This window comes from Plecotus auritus, assembly GCF_963455305.1.
Source record: "Plecotus auritus genome assembly, chromosome: 7".
Lineage (NCBI taxonomy): Eukaryota > Metazoa > Chordata > Mammalia > Chiroptera > Vespertilionidae > Plecotus > Plecotus auritus.
The window spans coordinates 48,844,024-48,858,575 of record NC_137774.1 but is presented as its reverse complement, the minus strand read 5'-3'; the positions used below and the strand labels follow the sequence as shown (position 1 = coordinate 48,858,575).

The window sequence follows — 14,552 nt, the reverse complement described above, 5'->3', positions numbered from 1 at the left end:
AGAAACAAAATAACTTTGTTTAGGGACCTAATCCTACATGATTTTAGGCCAAAAAGGAAATTAGAAACCTACCTAATATTATTTTAACATAAAATAATGAAGAAAAATTCATTATTTTATGTTAAAAATAATATCAGGTAGGCAAAAATAAATGAATTATTTTGATGTTCAAGGTTAACTAATTTCTGGACCAGGGTCAACCCCAAACTAAATTTACTTAAATAAATGTCCCAATTACTAATTTCTCTAAACACTAGAAACTATGATACTTAGAATTCAAGGTTCTGCACTTCTCTGAATATGATCTTTGACTTTCCTACTTATTTACTATCAGGATGAATCACACACTGTCACATATTGTCTTAGGTCTGTCATGATACCAGAGCAACTATTGAGTCTGAATTAAAGTCAGGATTCCCACTGTCATCCAATAGATCTACACCAAATGTTTAAAAATTTTGAATGTGTGTTTAATAAGGACAAGATCACTATTCTCACAAATACAAATGCTTTATAGCAATTTCAATTAAAGGAATCTCTGATTGCAGCACTTGACAGGGACAGTAGTGTGCCTGTAACACACAAGGGCAGTTCCCCTCTGATTCCTCTTTGACTGCCCACAGGACCATCTTCACGCCTTAGTTGTATACAAAAGAAACACTAATTATCTATCGGCAAATGAATAATGATTTTTCAACTAAGAGTAATATGAATTTACAGCAAAATCTCCTTCAATTACTAAGCCCAACATATTAATAAGGTAGACTAAAATTTATAGACACCCAAAAGAAAAAAACCCTAATAGTGAAGTTTTAGGGTACATATAGTAGGTTTTGCTTGAAAGTGGCACTGAATTTTCAGTATTTTTTCCCTATTAAGAAAAAAATTGTTCTATAAAAAATAATTCTAGCCCTAACCGGTTTGGCTCAGTGGATAGAGTGTCGGCCTGCAGACTGAAACGATTCCAGTCAAGGGCATGTACCTTGGTTGCGGGCACATCCCCAGTAGGAGGTGTGCAGGAGGCAGCTGATCAATGTTTCTCTCTCATCGATGTTTCTAACTCTCTATCCCTCTCCCTTCCTCTCTGTAAAATATCAATAAAATGCCTTTTTAAAAAAAAATAATTCTATACCCACCTCTGTGAATGATTTTCAAGTTTTCTTTTAAGTGGTTTAGTGCTTTCACAGTCTGTGCAGAAAAAGCAGAGATGGGATAAACAATTTCCTTTTAATCAAACAACACAATAGTTTATCATAAGTAACAGCCCACACAGCCCATTGCATTCTTGTAATCTTAATGTTTCAACATCTTGTGCAATTTTTGTTAACTGAAGATGCTGAATGTTGATTTTAAATTTAAAAACTTAGTTGCCCTGACAACTAAAAAGAAAACCCTGTAACTTAACAATTTTTTAGTAAGTCATTAACAAGTTGTATAATATTTCTTATATCTTCAAACTCTTCAAGAATAGAAATATGTAGTATAAGCAAAGTCCAACAGGTTGGATTCCATTATCAACCCTAATTTAGTAAGTTCTTCCAAAGTCTCAGTTTCTCACAATCATTCACCCTCATTGGGTGCTGAGCCTTTGAAGTAACTTTTGCAGAGCCACGTCTCCCTAATGTCTCAAACAGCCAGGCTTGCGAGTTCATAGTTATTAAATTAGCAAGAAGAGATTTAATCGACCTGGCTGGGTGGCTCAATTGGTTGGAGCCTCATCCCATACACAGAAAGGTTGTGAGTTTGATTCCCATTCAGGGCACATGCCGAGGTTGGGAGTTTGATCTCCAGTCCAGTAGCAAACAGGAAGGCAACTGACCAATGTTTCTCTCTCACAACAATGTTTCTCTCTCTCTCACTCTAAAAATCAATGTGCATATCCTCAGGTAAGAATTAAAAAAGAGAATTTAAATCAAAGTAATTTTAAATGTTGTGCTCAATATAAAAGGTGATCACCAAGACTAGAAACATAGGCAAAAATACATTATTTATTAGTATATATATACTACACATATTGCATTATACAATAAAATAATTTTATCTATGTTTTCTAACTTCATAATCACCTTGTATAGTGGTTAAGAACAAGATTCTGGGATTAGGCTGCCTGGGCTTAAAACATTTACCAGTGAAAATTATATAAACCTCAAAGCAAATTAATTGCTCGATCTCTCCATATTTCAGATCTGTCATCTGTAAACAAGTTATACTATTTACCATAGAGAGTTGTTATGAAGATAAAATGTCGTAAGATCTTGGCCTGATATAAATAAACATTCAATACTCACTAGCTATTTTCATTATGCTACTATTGTTTCTATGAATACTAACAAATTCCAACATAATATTGGCTTTGGTATACTGGAGACAGATGACTAAATTGATCAATATAAAATTTCCTAGACCAGTCAGAATAATTAACAAAGTTTCGAATAAAACTCTGCTTCTTTTTATAAAATATATGTGAGGGTATATATCTTAACATTTAGCTCATTAAACATTTAATTTTAAGCATTAAGTCAGCTAAATAACTTAAAACATTAACAAGAGACCTATGAATCTTAAGATTATAATGACCAGAAATGTAATTTTTAAAATTTCAATCATACACACCTATCTCTTATAACTAATATACAATTCAGAAACTATATATTTTAACATTAAACATTAGTGATTAAGTAGGATAAAATGCAATGGGCAGACAACCTATGCTGGATATTGAGGATGCAGGAAAGGAAGAGACAGGAAATTACATGTAACTAGGTATCTTACAGCTTCCTATAAAATTTAGTTGACATATCCACCAAACCAGATCGTGATCAGAGTCTCAGGGGTTTCTAAGAATCTTATTAATTTTACTCTATCACAGAAAATTATTTTTGAAAAAAATAATTATGAACAACCTTTGTCAACTAAAAGATTCAGAGCAAGAAAGGAAATAATCATGACCCCACTTTCAATACTATAAAAACGTAAGTAAAAAAGTACCTCTTTTCTTTTTGGTACTTGGGTAAAAGTGAATTGACCAAATACGCAGTAATGCTGGTTACTGAAATTGCTGGTCAAACATTTAAATAGTTTAGTCTGGATAGCCCAACTCTTAAACCACAAAGAGTTTTAATTAAGAGACTTCAAGGAGACCACGGTGATTCTGATTAGTTTAGGCATAAGCATGATAATACAACATATTTAAAAATAGGTAAACCAACAGTGGAAAAGGGAACAGAAAATTGCTTGTTCTAATCTTACGATGTGGTTGTGATTTGATTGTGATTTTGTACTACTTACAGACCACATTTTGAAAATAGTTCTTTATGATTGTGTCAATTGCCCCATAGAAGTGGTTCAGTCTCTGTCCTTTTACCAGTGATCCTCCAGGAAAGTCAGTAACATTCTGTGAAGCACATCTGGGCATATGCATTCAAATGCCAGCAGCATCTTCACATGAGCACATAGAGAACGAACAATTTGAAAACCAGGTACTTACTGCTAAAGTGATTTTGCCTAAAATTTCTTCTGGAATAACATCATCTAATACACTATATACATATTTGTAAAACTTATCAAACGAGGTAGACATGAGTTCCATACAGATCCAACAGTCACCCTATAAAATAACAAATATGTTACTCTTATACATCATATTACATACCATTTTTCCTTCACTTAAAACAGAAATACAATTAACAAAAAAGCAATCTTCATTAAAAAAAAAAATCTTGTAGAAATTTTTGGTTCCTTATTAAAGCTCTGGACAGAATATTCTCCTCATGCTTAACCACAAACTGATTTGCCCAATTTTCCCCACTCTTAATTGTAAGGGCAGGGACAGTCTTACATAGAAAACTTTTGAGCTTTATAAGAATTTCAAATATTGCCATAATTAAATATACAAATAGAAAACGCAGAAAACTGTTCATTCTCACTAACAAAGAAAATAGATTACAGTTATCTTGATATACTATAAAAACTTCTTAATAAGTAAGTAAAATAAAAAAGAGAGACAGAAGAAAATACATAAAGCAAACCCAATGCCTCCAAAGTCATCCCACTCTCAGCATCCCCTTGCCTTGCCTTGGTGTTCTTTGAATGACCCGTATCATCTTTTAATATAAAATATAACTTATTTATTTTATTATGTTTTTCATCTACATTCCCTACACTCCACCAGGACAGGGGCTCAATGAACATTCCTTAAGTGGATGAATGCTGGCTATAATTAAACTGAATAGTTCAAAAACTGATGGCAGCATTATAGAGTGTTTTAAAACAGTCTGAAGGCAACTGGACAATAAAACAAGAGAAATAGAAGTTTTTATACCCTTTGACAGAATCATGACTGGGAATCTAACTTAAAGAAACAGTCCAGAAATTACAAAAACAAAAACAAAAAACTAGAAACCACTGAACTATCCCACAAGAGGAAATGGTACATCATTAAAGGAATTATCTAAAATTAAATTATTTTAAAATGATACAGTTCATGAAAGGTATGCATGAGCAAAATGTAGACCCTAAGTAATACCATGGTTATAACACTACTAGAGGCCCAGTGCACAGATCCATGCACCAGTGGGGTCCCTCGGCCTGGCCTGCGGGGATCGGGCTGAAACTGGCTCTCTGACATCCCCCAAGGGGTCCCGAATTGCGAGAGGGCACAGGCCAGGCTGTGCGCCAGGCCTCTAAGATGCATATAAGATCTTTGGTTAATCTCTTCCCGCCCTCTGACCTCCCCTCTCTCCCCTTCCCTCTGAGATTCATCAGTCTGTTCCATGTTTCCATGCCTGTGGTTTCTACTCCTGCATTGAGCGTCTGTCCCTACCAGTCGGACAGTCACTTAGGCTTTTATGTATATAGATAAAAGGATTTGCATACATAAACAAGTACTACGAAGTGCCTTTTAAGAGTAAAAACAACTATCAGGATGATATAAAAAAATTACCTGAAAATGATTTTGTATGTTGTCACTAATCTATGGATCCAGCTGTACCCTCCGAGATTTCCCACCACTAATCTTCCCCTCACACCTGACCTACATTGATTAGAGATGAATGCCCCTAAAAGTACAATGGCTTGCCCAGAACAACACTGCTATTAGTGATACAGCCATAAACAGAATCCTTTCTCCTATTAACACCTACAATGCAAGGACACCGACCTTGTAAGGAGAGAGGGCCTATGTTTCGATGAACTGAGGTGAGCACAGCGCTCTCACAACAGGAGCACCTGCTGGAGCACGCATGTAGCCCAGAGCTTCGCAGAATACTTATGGGAAAGCATACTTGACATGAACTTTTACTTCTATTTCTTTTTTTAAGTCCTTCTCTCTCTCTCTTTTTATTTTGAGTGCTTTTACAGAATGACTCTCACAAAAGATTTAGTAACACCCTTCACTCAAAACATACACTTGAATTAATTTAGTCTAAAGACATTATCTCAATAGATTTACTAGAATTTTTATTACACTTAACTCATCTGCTTAGAAAAACAGTAAGGAAATAATTGAATATCAGTAGTGTAGTGAAGCAGAAAAACCTCTGATATTAGAGTCTGCAGGCCTGACTTAGTACCCAGACTCTCCTACTTTCTGCTTATATAAGACTAGAGGCACTGGAGGGGGGAGGGTCCCTCAGCCCAGCCTGCCCCCTCTCACAGTTCAGGAGCCCTCAGGGGCAGGAGGTGACCTGGCGATCAGGGGAAGTTGACACCCCCATCACACCTCTGCTGCTGCCATTGCCAGCAGCGCAAGCCTCAGCCGGCCCTGGTTACCTGAGCCTCGGGTGGCCCTGGGCAGCTGGGCAGCCACCATCCGAGGCTTGCCTGTGCCTTGGGCCGGCCCTGGGTGGCTAGGCAGCCGACATCTGAGGCTTGCCTGTGCCTCGGGCCGGCCCTGGGCGGCTGCGGGGCTGAGGGGACTGGGGGACTTCGGAGGCAGGTGCATGGAGCGGCCACATCCACCTGGGGATGGGCCCGACCGTGCAGCGTGTCTGCTGCCCCGGCGGGGCTGAGGGGACTGGGCGTTGCCATCTTGTGGCTGTGGGTGCCGCCATCTCTGAGGGTGTGGCAGTCAATTAGCATATTCCCTCCTTGTTGGCTGTGGGCAACACCATCTTTGTGATGGTCAATTAGCATATTCCCTCTTTATTAGATAGGACTGGGCTCCTCAATTCCTCATCTAGGAAATGGGATCTCTCCACCATCCTCAATGAACTATGATAAAGATCAAATGAGCTAACATATGCAAAACACAAAATAAAGTGCCTGGTATGTGGTAAAAACTATAGCTAAGAAAATAAAGGGAGGACAGGGACAGGTGGAAAAATAGAAAGGCAATCAAAAGAAAAAGAAAAATATGGGAACCAGAGAAGTGAAGGTAAGAAGTAAATTAAGGACTAAGGATGAGAAGAGCAGGCAAAAGGAGCAATTAGCATTAGAGAGGAAGATGTCTATGGTTTCTAAGGCACATAACCTAATGTAAATTTCTTATTTCTTCTGGTAGTTCCTTTTGGCCATCACTGAGAATAGGCAACGTTTAAAAAATAAATAAAAAGGAATGGCCTGAGCTTCCTCAAAAACCAGGGATGGCAGCATAGCTCTCATGTTCACATGAAAGGCAAAATGGCCATGTGACCAAATTACAAAAGCAGAAATTACTGAATGTGGATTTACTGAAAGAAAGGCGGAGGACAATGAAAAATTGAACTACTAAGATCAAGATAAGGGTTCCTAAAGACAAAATCTAGATAAAACTAATAACATACTTATGTATCAGCAGTAACAACTTAGAAAAATGTTTACAGAGACACCACTAACAATAAAAAGGAAACCTATAAAGCACCTAACAAAAGAAGCAAAACGTTTATGAAAACAAGTATGAAATGTTACTAAAGGACATAACAATCTGACTAAATACAGAGGAAAAGCATGCTTACAAATGTGAAGACTCAAAATCATAAAGATGCCAAACTCCCCTCAAAGTAAACTAAGAATTTAGTTAAATTCTAATCAAAATTATCAGGCACCTGGGCAAGCTTATCCTAAAACTTATGTAGAAAAGCAGAGCCACGCATAGTTCACACAATTTTAAAAAAGGGGGACTGATCTACTAGACAAAGACCTTTATATAAAGCGTTCACAATAAAAGATGGTGGTATTAATATGGGGGCAGGGTAAATATGCCAGTGGATCAGATTAAAAACTCGTGCACCTAGGCAATTTGATTTATGACAGATTTAGCAAAGCAAGCAGTGACAAAAGGATGGACTATTCCAGGAATACTGCTGAGACAGTAGCCTTCCATACACAAAAACGTTAAATTAGGTCATTACCTCAAATTAGTCACAAACAAAAATACAAAAACTCCCAAATGCAACTTTTGAAAAGCAAACGTTTAAAATATTTTAAGACTTCAGGGTGGGGAAAAAATTTCTTCCCATACACGTACATATGTGAAAAGAATAAATCACAAAGAGTAAGACCTGTCAACTTTAACTCCACTATAATGAATATTTTTCTATGATAAAGGATACCATACCAAAAGTTCAAAAATAAGACAAGAACATCTATTTGGATGTAAAGAAACAAAGGATACCATGGATAATAAAGCATATGCTAAACTAATTATGAATAGACAAAACTTAATAGAATAATGGCAAAGGTATATGAAGAGGCAAGTCACAGAAAAGAAAACCTGAACACACAAAAAATTCTGTACTTCACCAGTGATTAGGTAAATATAATTTTAAAAGTGAGATATCACTTCAAAGTCACATGACTGCCCAAAATGAAACATTTAATAGTACCAGATACTAGCAATGAGACCTGTGACAATAAGTGCCCCTACCCAACATGCCACCCTTTGTTCTGTACAATGTGCCCAGATAAAACCACATATCCCAGTCTTCCATGGAAAGTAGGGCAGCCAATGAAATGTCAAAACAAAGGGTTGATGATTCCAGGGCAGACCTTTTAGTTCTTCCTTCTTCTCTTCCCACCTGTGGCCATGACAGCTGTACTCTAGGAGCCAACTTGGACCATGAGGCAATCTTAATCATGAAAACCACACCTTAGGTCAGTGGTTGGCAAACTCATTAGTCAACAGAGCCATATATCAACAGTACAACGATTGAAATTCCTTTTGAGAGCCAAATTTTTTAAACTTAAACTTCTTCTAACGCCACTTCTTCAAAATAGACTCGCCCAGGCCGTGGTATTTTGTGGAAAAGCCACACTCAAGGGGCCAAAGAGCCACATGCTGACCACTGCACTAGGTAAGCCACTATCAGTCTCCAGTGTTGACAACTGAATTCAATTCCTGACAGAGAAATTATCATTCTGACTATTAGGAATATAAGTTAGTATAACATAGAAATACGACAACATCCACTGAAGTTGAAGATATTATCATTTAACCTAGCAACTAGATTTCTAGGTATGGATTCTACAGAATCTGTAACCTAAGTTGTCAAGGAAACATGCAAAAGGAAGCTCATTTTTACTTTCATAATTGCAAAAAATTAGAAACTGCCAACATTAAAATTATTAAACATTTAAAAAGTGGTATATTTACTCATCAGAATATTACAAAGCTGTCAAATAAATTAACCAAATCTAAATCTATACAGGATGGGGCAAAAGTAGGTTTACAGTTGTTCATAGGGGAAATAATACAAGAATAAACTCTGTTTTGTGTACTCACAACTGCAAACCTACTTTGCCCCACCCTGTATTAGAGATCTCTATTTACAGGGGCAAATTCTGAAAACTATGCTATGGAAGATACAAACAGGATGATTCCATCTAGGTAAACTCTGAAAATATATAAAGCAATACTATGTATTACTTAGGGGGAAAATACATATTTGGAAAGCCTAAATAAAAACAAGTTGAAGGAAGCATTAATTTCAAGGTAGTGTTTAGATTGGGAGATTAAAAGGGGAAATGGGATGGCGACTTCTATTGTATCTATAATTCAAACACAAAAAAGAGCAAATATGCCAAAATGTTAATCTGTGGTGTGGCTACACTGCTATTCCCTGCAATTTTCTGTAGGTCTGAAATATTTCATAGTTTTTAAAAAAAGAACAACCTTAAGAAACAAGCAAAATAAACCAAAATAAGTAGAAAAAAAGAAAATGTGTGACCAGAATAAAAAAAATAAATTAGAAAACAGAAAATTAATGTTACTGAATGTTGAATCACTGAAAGATTAATAAATCTGAGCTGGGCGGGTGTGGCTCAGTGGTTGAACACTGACCTATAAACCAGGAAGTCACGCCCGATTCCAGATCAGAGCACATGCCCGGGTTTCCGGGGTTATGCAGGAGGCAGCTGACCAATGATTTTCTTTCATCATTGATATTTCTAACTCTAACTCTCTCTCCCTCTCTCTTCCTCTCTGAAATCAATAAAAATAAATTTTAAAAATAAAATAAAAATAAATTTGATAAACCTCTAGCCAGACTAATCAGGAAAAAATAGAGAAGGTGCAAATTACCTACATCATGAATGAGACAGGGAGAGGGAGGAAACATCACTATAGATTCTACAAATATTAAGGTGAAAATAAAGGACTATCATAATTCTATGCCAATTAATGTGACAATTTAGATGAAAGGGTGAAATTTCTTCAAGGAAATTTACCACCTAAGATCACTCGAGAAGAAACAGATACCTTTAATAGAATTCTATCTTTGAAAGAAATCGAATTTGTAGTTGAACATCTTCCCACACAAAAAAACTCCATGTTCAAATGGCTTCATTGGTGATTTCTATCAAATATTTACAGAAGAAATAATACCAATTCCATAAATTCTTCCAGAAAACTGAAAATGGGGAAATATTTCCCAACTCATTCTGTAAGGCTAACATTATACTGATACAAAGCAAAAAAATAAATAAAACCATTATAAGAAAATTACAGATGAGTATCTCTCATGGGATGTATATAAAACTTCTAAATAAAATTTTAGCAAATTTAACAATATATAAAAAATAATACATAATAATCACATGGTTTTAGTCCAGAAAGACAAGACTGGTTTAACATTTGAAAAGCAATCCATGTAACTTAACATATTTTAAAAAGAAAATTTTAGCATACAATCATCTCAAGAATGTATAAAAACAATTTGACAAAACTCTAGTATCCGTTCCTGAAAAAACCTCTCAACAAACTAGTAATAGAAGGGAACTTCTTCAGCCAGATAAAGAACATCTATGAAAAACCTACAGCTAACATCATAATTAATGGTGAAAGGCTGAATGCTTTCCTCCTAAGATCAGAAATATAACAAGGATGTCCACTCTCACCATTTCTATTCAATAGCAGTGCATCAAAGGATCTAGCTAATGCAATAAGAAACAAAAGAAAAAGAACAAAACAAAACAACAAAAATAGAGGTAGGGAGGAAGGGAGTGAAGGAAGAAAAAAGAAAAGAGTGTGTTAGAGAGAAAGAGCAAGTGAGAGACAGACAGACAGACAGACAGACAGACAGAGACCCAAATTGGAAAGACAGAAATAAAGGCTCTTTATTCACAGATGACATGATAATCTATGTAGAAAATGTGATGACATCTACAAAAAGCTGCTAGAATTCATTGAGTTTAATAAGGTTGCACTACACAAGATTTAAAAAAAAAAAAACAAGAATAGAGAGAGAGAGAGATCCACGTGAGAGAGACACATCGATTGGTTACCTCCCACAGGTGGGGATGGAACCTGCAACCCAGGTACGGTGCCCTTGACTGGGAATTGAAACCCAGACTCTTCAGTGTGTGGGGTGATGCTCTAATCACTGAGCACACCGGCCAAGGTGCCAGCTTTTTTCTTTTCTCTTTTCTCCTTTCTTTCCTTTCCTTTTCCTTTCTCTTTCTCTCTCTCTCTCTCTCTCTCTCTCTCTCTCTCTCTCTCTCTCTCTCTCTCTCTCTCTCTCTCTTTTTTTTTTTTTTTTGTCCAAGGGAACAGCACTCAACGCACAGGTAATAGCTAGTGTGAAGTTGTAAGAACCTGACTGAGCTTAGCTTACCTGTTCCTATCTATTTAAGAATGGAAAGAAGGTTGCCGTCTGCTGTTGCTGGAACACAGTAGGCAAAGAGCAGAGCATAAAGGAGAGGTAAACAGCAATCAGATAGTGTGAAGCTTTGCAAGTAAAGTGCAAAGTTTATTCTCAGTGCAATTCTCCGGGGGTAAGGTTACCTGATTTACCATTTTAAATCACTCTGCTGCATGGGAATGAACCTAGAGGGGCAAGACTGGATAGGAAAGACTGGTTAGACTGTGGCTTGGGCCAGGATTATAGCAGTGAGATAAGGAAGGCCACCTTAAATATTAGGGTATAATTTGGAGGTAGAGCCAGTAGAACTTACTGATTGGAATGTAAGGAAATAAGAGGAATCAAGGTAACTCCTGACCTTTTGGCCTATGTACCTAGGCTGATAGGATCAATTGTGGAGATAAATCCTGGGGGTGATGAGGGTTTGGGAAGTGAAGAACAGATGTGAGGTAGTAAGTTGAGAGTTCTCAATTTGTGATCATCTTAACTTTTAGTTGCCTATCAAATATCCAAATGGAGCTATTGGTTAGGCAGGTGTACGAGTCTAGAGTTCAGGGGAGAAGTCAGGGTTGGAGATACAAATTTGAAAAAACAAAAAACAAGAATCACTTGTATCTCTACATATTAGTCACAACATAAGAGGAAATAACTTTTTAAAATCTCATTTATTAAAGCATCAAAACATATCACATACTTAATTTAACAAGTAATGTGAAAGACTTATATGGTAAAAACTATAAAATATTGCTGGAAAATGTTTTAAAGATGTAAATAAATGAAATAAAATACCATGTTAATGGGTCATTAGACTTAATACTGTTAAAATATTGATACTCTCCCAACAGATGAATAGATTCAAAATAATCCCAATCAACAGTTCTGGGGATTTGTTTTGTAAAAACTGATAAGCAGATACCAAAATCTATATGGAAACAAAAAGGGCCTCAAATAGCTAAAACTTATTTTTTAAGAAAAATGAATTTTAAAGACCAGTAAGTACTACATGATCTCAAGACTTTCTATAAAACTAGACTAATTAAGACAGTCAGAAACTGGTGCAAAAAGAGACAAAACAGATGAATGGAACAGACTATAGACCCACACACTGATTTCTGGCAAAGGTACAAAGGATATCCAAATGCAAAAAAGCAAACATCAATCCACACATCTCACCACATAAAAACTAATTCTAAATGGATAATATAATTGTGATGTCTAAAACGATAAAACTATGAGAGAGAAACATGAGAAAATTTGACTTCAGCAAAAACTCCTTAGATACAACACCAAAAGCACAATGCATAAAAGAAAAAGATAGACAAGTTGTCCTACATTGACATTAAAAACTTTCGCTTTCTAAAATAAATATTTAAGTCCTAGCTGGTTTGGCTCAGTGGATAAAGTGTCAGCCTGCAGACTGAAGGGTCCCATGTTCAATTCTGGTCAAGGGCACATACCTGGGATGCAGGCTTGATCCCCAGTAGGGGGCGTGCAGGAGGCAGCCAATTAATGATTTTCTCTCATCATTTATGTTTCTCTCCCTCCCTCTCCCTTCCTCTCTGAAATCAATAAAAATATATATTTTTTAAAAACCACTTAAAATGTGTAATAGATAAAACACAGACATGGGGGACAAACATTTGCAATCATATATCTGATAGTAAACCTGTCTTCAGAATAACATTTTTTTAAAAAACTCCCAAAACTCAATAGTAAGAAAATAAGAAAAATGAAAATTAAAAATGAAATGAGATTCCACTCTAAGTCTATTAGAGTGTCTAAAAATTAAAAAGACAGACACCCCCAACTGTTGAGAAGATGTGGAAGAAATAAAGTCATCCACTACCACTGGAAGCTGAAAATGCAACTACAGTTGACCCTTGAACAACATGGGTTTGAACTTCAAAGGTTTACTTAAATGCAGAATTTTTTTTTTTTTTCAATATACAGTCACCCCTCCATATCCCTGGTTTCATATCCTCCTAGTCAACCAACTGCGGATGGAAAACAGTTATTCTGGATCTGCAGTGGGGCATCTGAGAATGCAGGGCACCGATTGCATGCATTGTTCTATGCTATTTTACATAGGGAACTTGAGCATCTCTGGATTTGGGTACTGGTGAAGTGCCTAGAACCATCCTCTGCAGATACTGAGGGACAACTCTAGTTAAGTTTGTGGGGAGTTAAAAGTTATATGCAGATTTTCAATGGTAAGCGCCCCAACCCTCAAGTTGTTCAGAAGTCAACTGCACTTTTAAAAATAGTTTGCCCATTTTTTTAAAAACTGAAACATATGATCCATCCATCCCACTTCCAGGTATTTAACCCAAGGGAAACAAAATCATACGTCCACTAAAATCCTTGTACACAAATACAGCAGTTTTACTGTAATAGATAAAAACTGGAAACAACCCTAATGAATAAACAAACTGTGGTGTACCCACGCAATGGAAAACTAATACTACTCCACAAACAAAAGGAACAAACTATTTATACATGCCACAACATGAACTGCAAAATAATTATGCTGAGTATAAGAAAATTTCTTTAAAAAAGAGTACATACTGTTTGATTCCATTTACACACAATTCTAGAAAATGCAAATTTATCTATAGTGGCAGAAAGCAGACCTACGGTTGCTGAGGATGCTGACAGCAGAAAGGAAGTGTGTATTACCTGTGGGACACAAGGAAACTTGTGAGTGATGAAGTTCATTATCTTGAGTATGGTGATAACTGTACAGGTGCATACATTTGTCCAAACATATCAAATTGTATACTTTAAATATGTATGGTTTATCATGTGTCAACATTAGCTCCATAAAGTTGTATTTATAACTTGCAAGGGGGAAGGAAAGAAAAAGAAGAACATGAGAAGAAGGAGTAGAAAAGAGAAGGTGACTAAATTCAGCTAATATCACTTTTATATAATCTGATGAACTTCTATAATCACAACTTACTCAGAACAGTATTTCCTACACTAGAATTTCGCCAACCTCAACCTAAGGATTTCCTTGCTATTAAATTCTGGCAATTTATATATTAAAAGCCTATAAGTAAATTATAGACTAAAAGTTACTTTAATTTTTCAATACTACCAAGCTCTTTTTCCCAGTCTATAAAGCCTGAAAACGAATTTAGAAACCTGTGCAGTTGGATGTCTTAATAACTTACTTAATCGAATCCAAGTTGAACTTGGGGCTTTTTATTTGAGTTTAGGTCCATCCTAGAAAGAAGTATACATGGTTGGAAACAATGGCAACATATAAGTTACCAACTTCAGTAATAAATATTATTTATTCACTGCTCTAAATAAAGCTATAAGAACTTACAAAGGCTCAAAATTACCCAATAGCAAGATTAATCTCTACATAGTAGCTATAAGAAGAAAAATACCTTTTCACAAGCCCCTTGATTGATGGTGACTGAACCATACCAAAACCTGATGTCTTATGGACACTAAATTATGTGAAATATTCTGGAGGGTTTCTCACAGTGA

General features: G+C 36.1%; 1 protein-coding gene across 7 annotated transcripts in view; it reads right to left on the bottom strand.

Annotated features, from left to right (window-relative positions):
• The window catches only part of MAP2K4 (mitogen-activated protein kinase kinase 4), a 108,642-nt gene that overhangs the window by 17,523 nt on the left and 76,567 nt on the right, over positions 1-14,552 (bottom strand). For 4 of the 7 annotated variants that reach the window (XM_080678091.1, XM_080678093.1, XM_080678092.1 and 1 more), the window contains 2 exons: positions 3,488-3,607; positions 1,137-1,188 (listed from right to left, as the gene is read on the bottom strand). In XM_080678091.1, the coding sequence (XP_080534217.1) occupies positions 1,137-1,188; positions 3,488-3,607 (172 nt within the window). Of the gene's footprint in view, positions 1-1,136; positions 1,189-3,487; positions 3,608-13,688; positions 13,731-14,552 lie in introns of all 7 variants that reach the window. The other 3 variants (XM_080678090.1, XM_080678088.1, XM_080678087.1) reach the window with 1 other exon arrangement.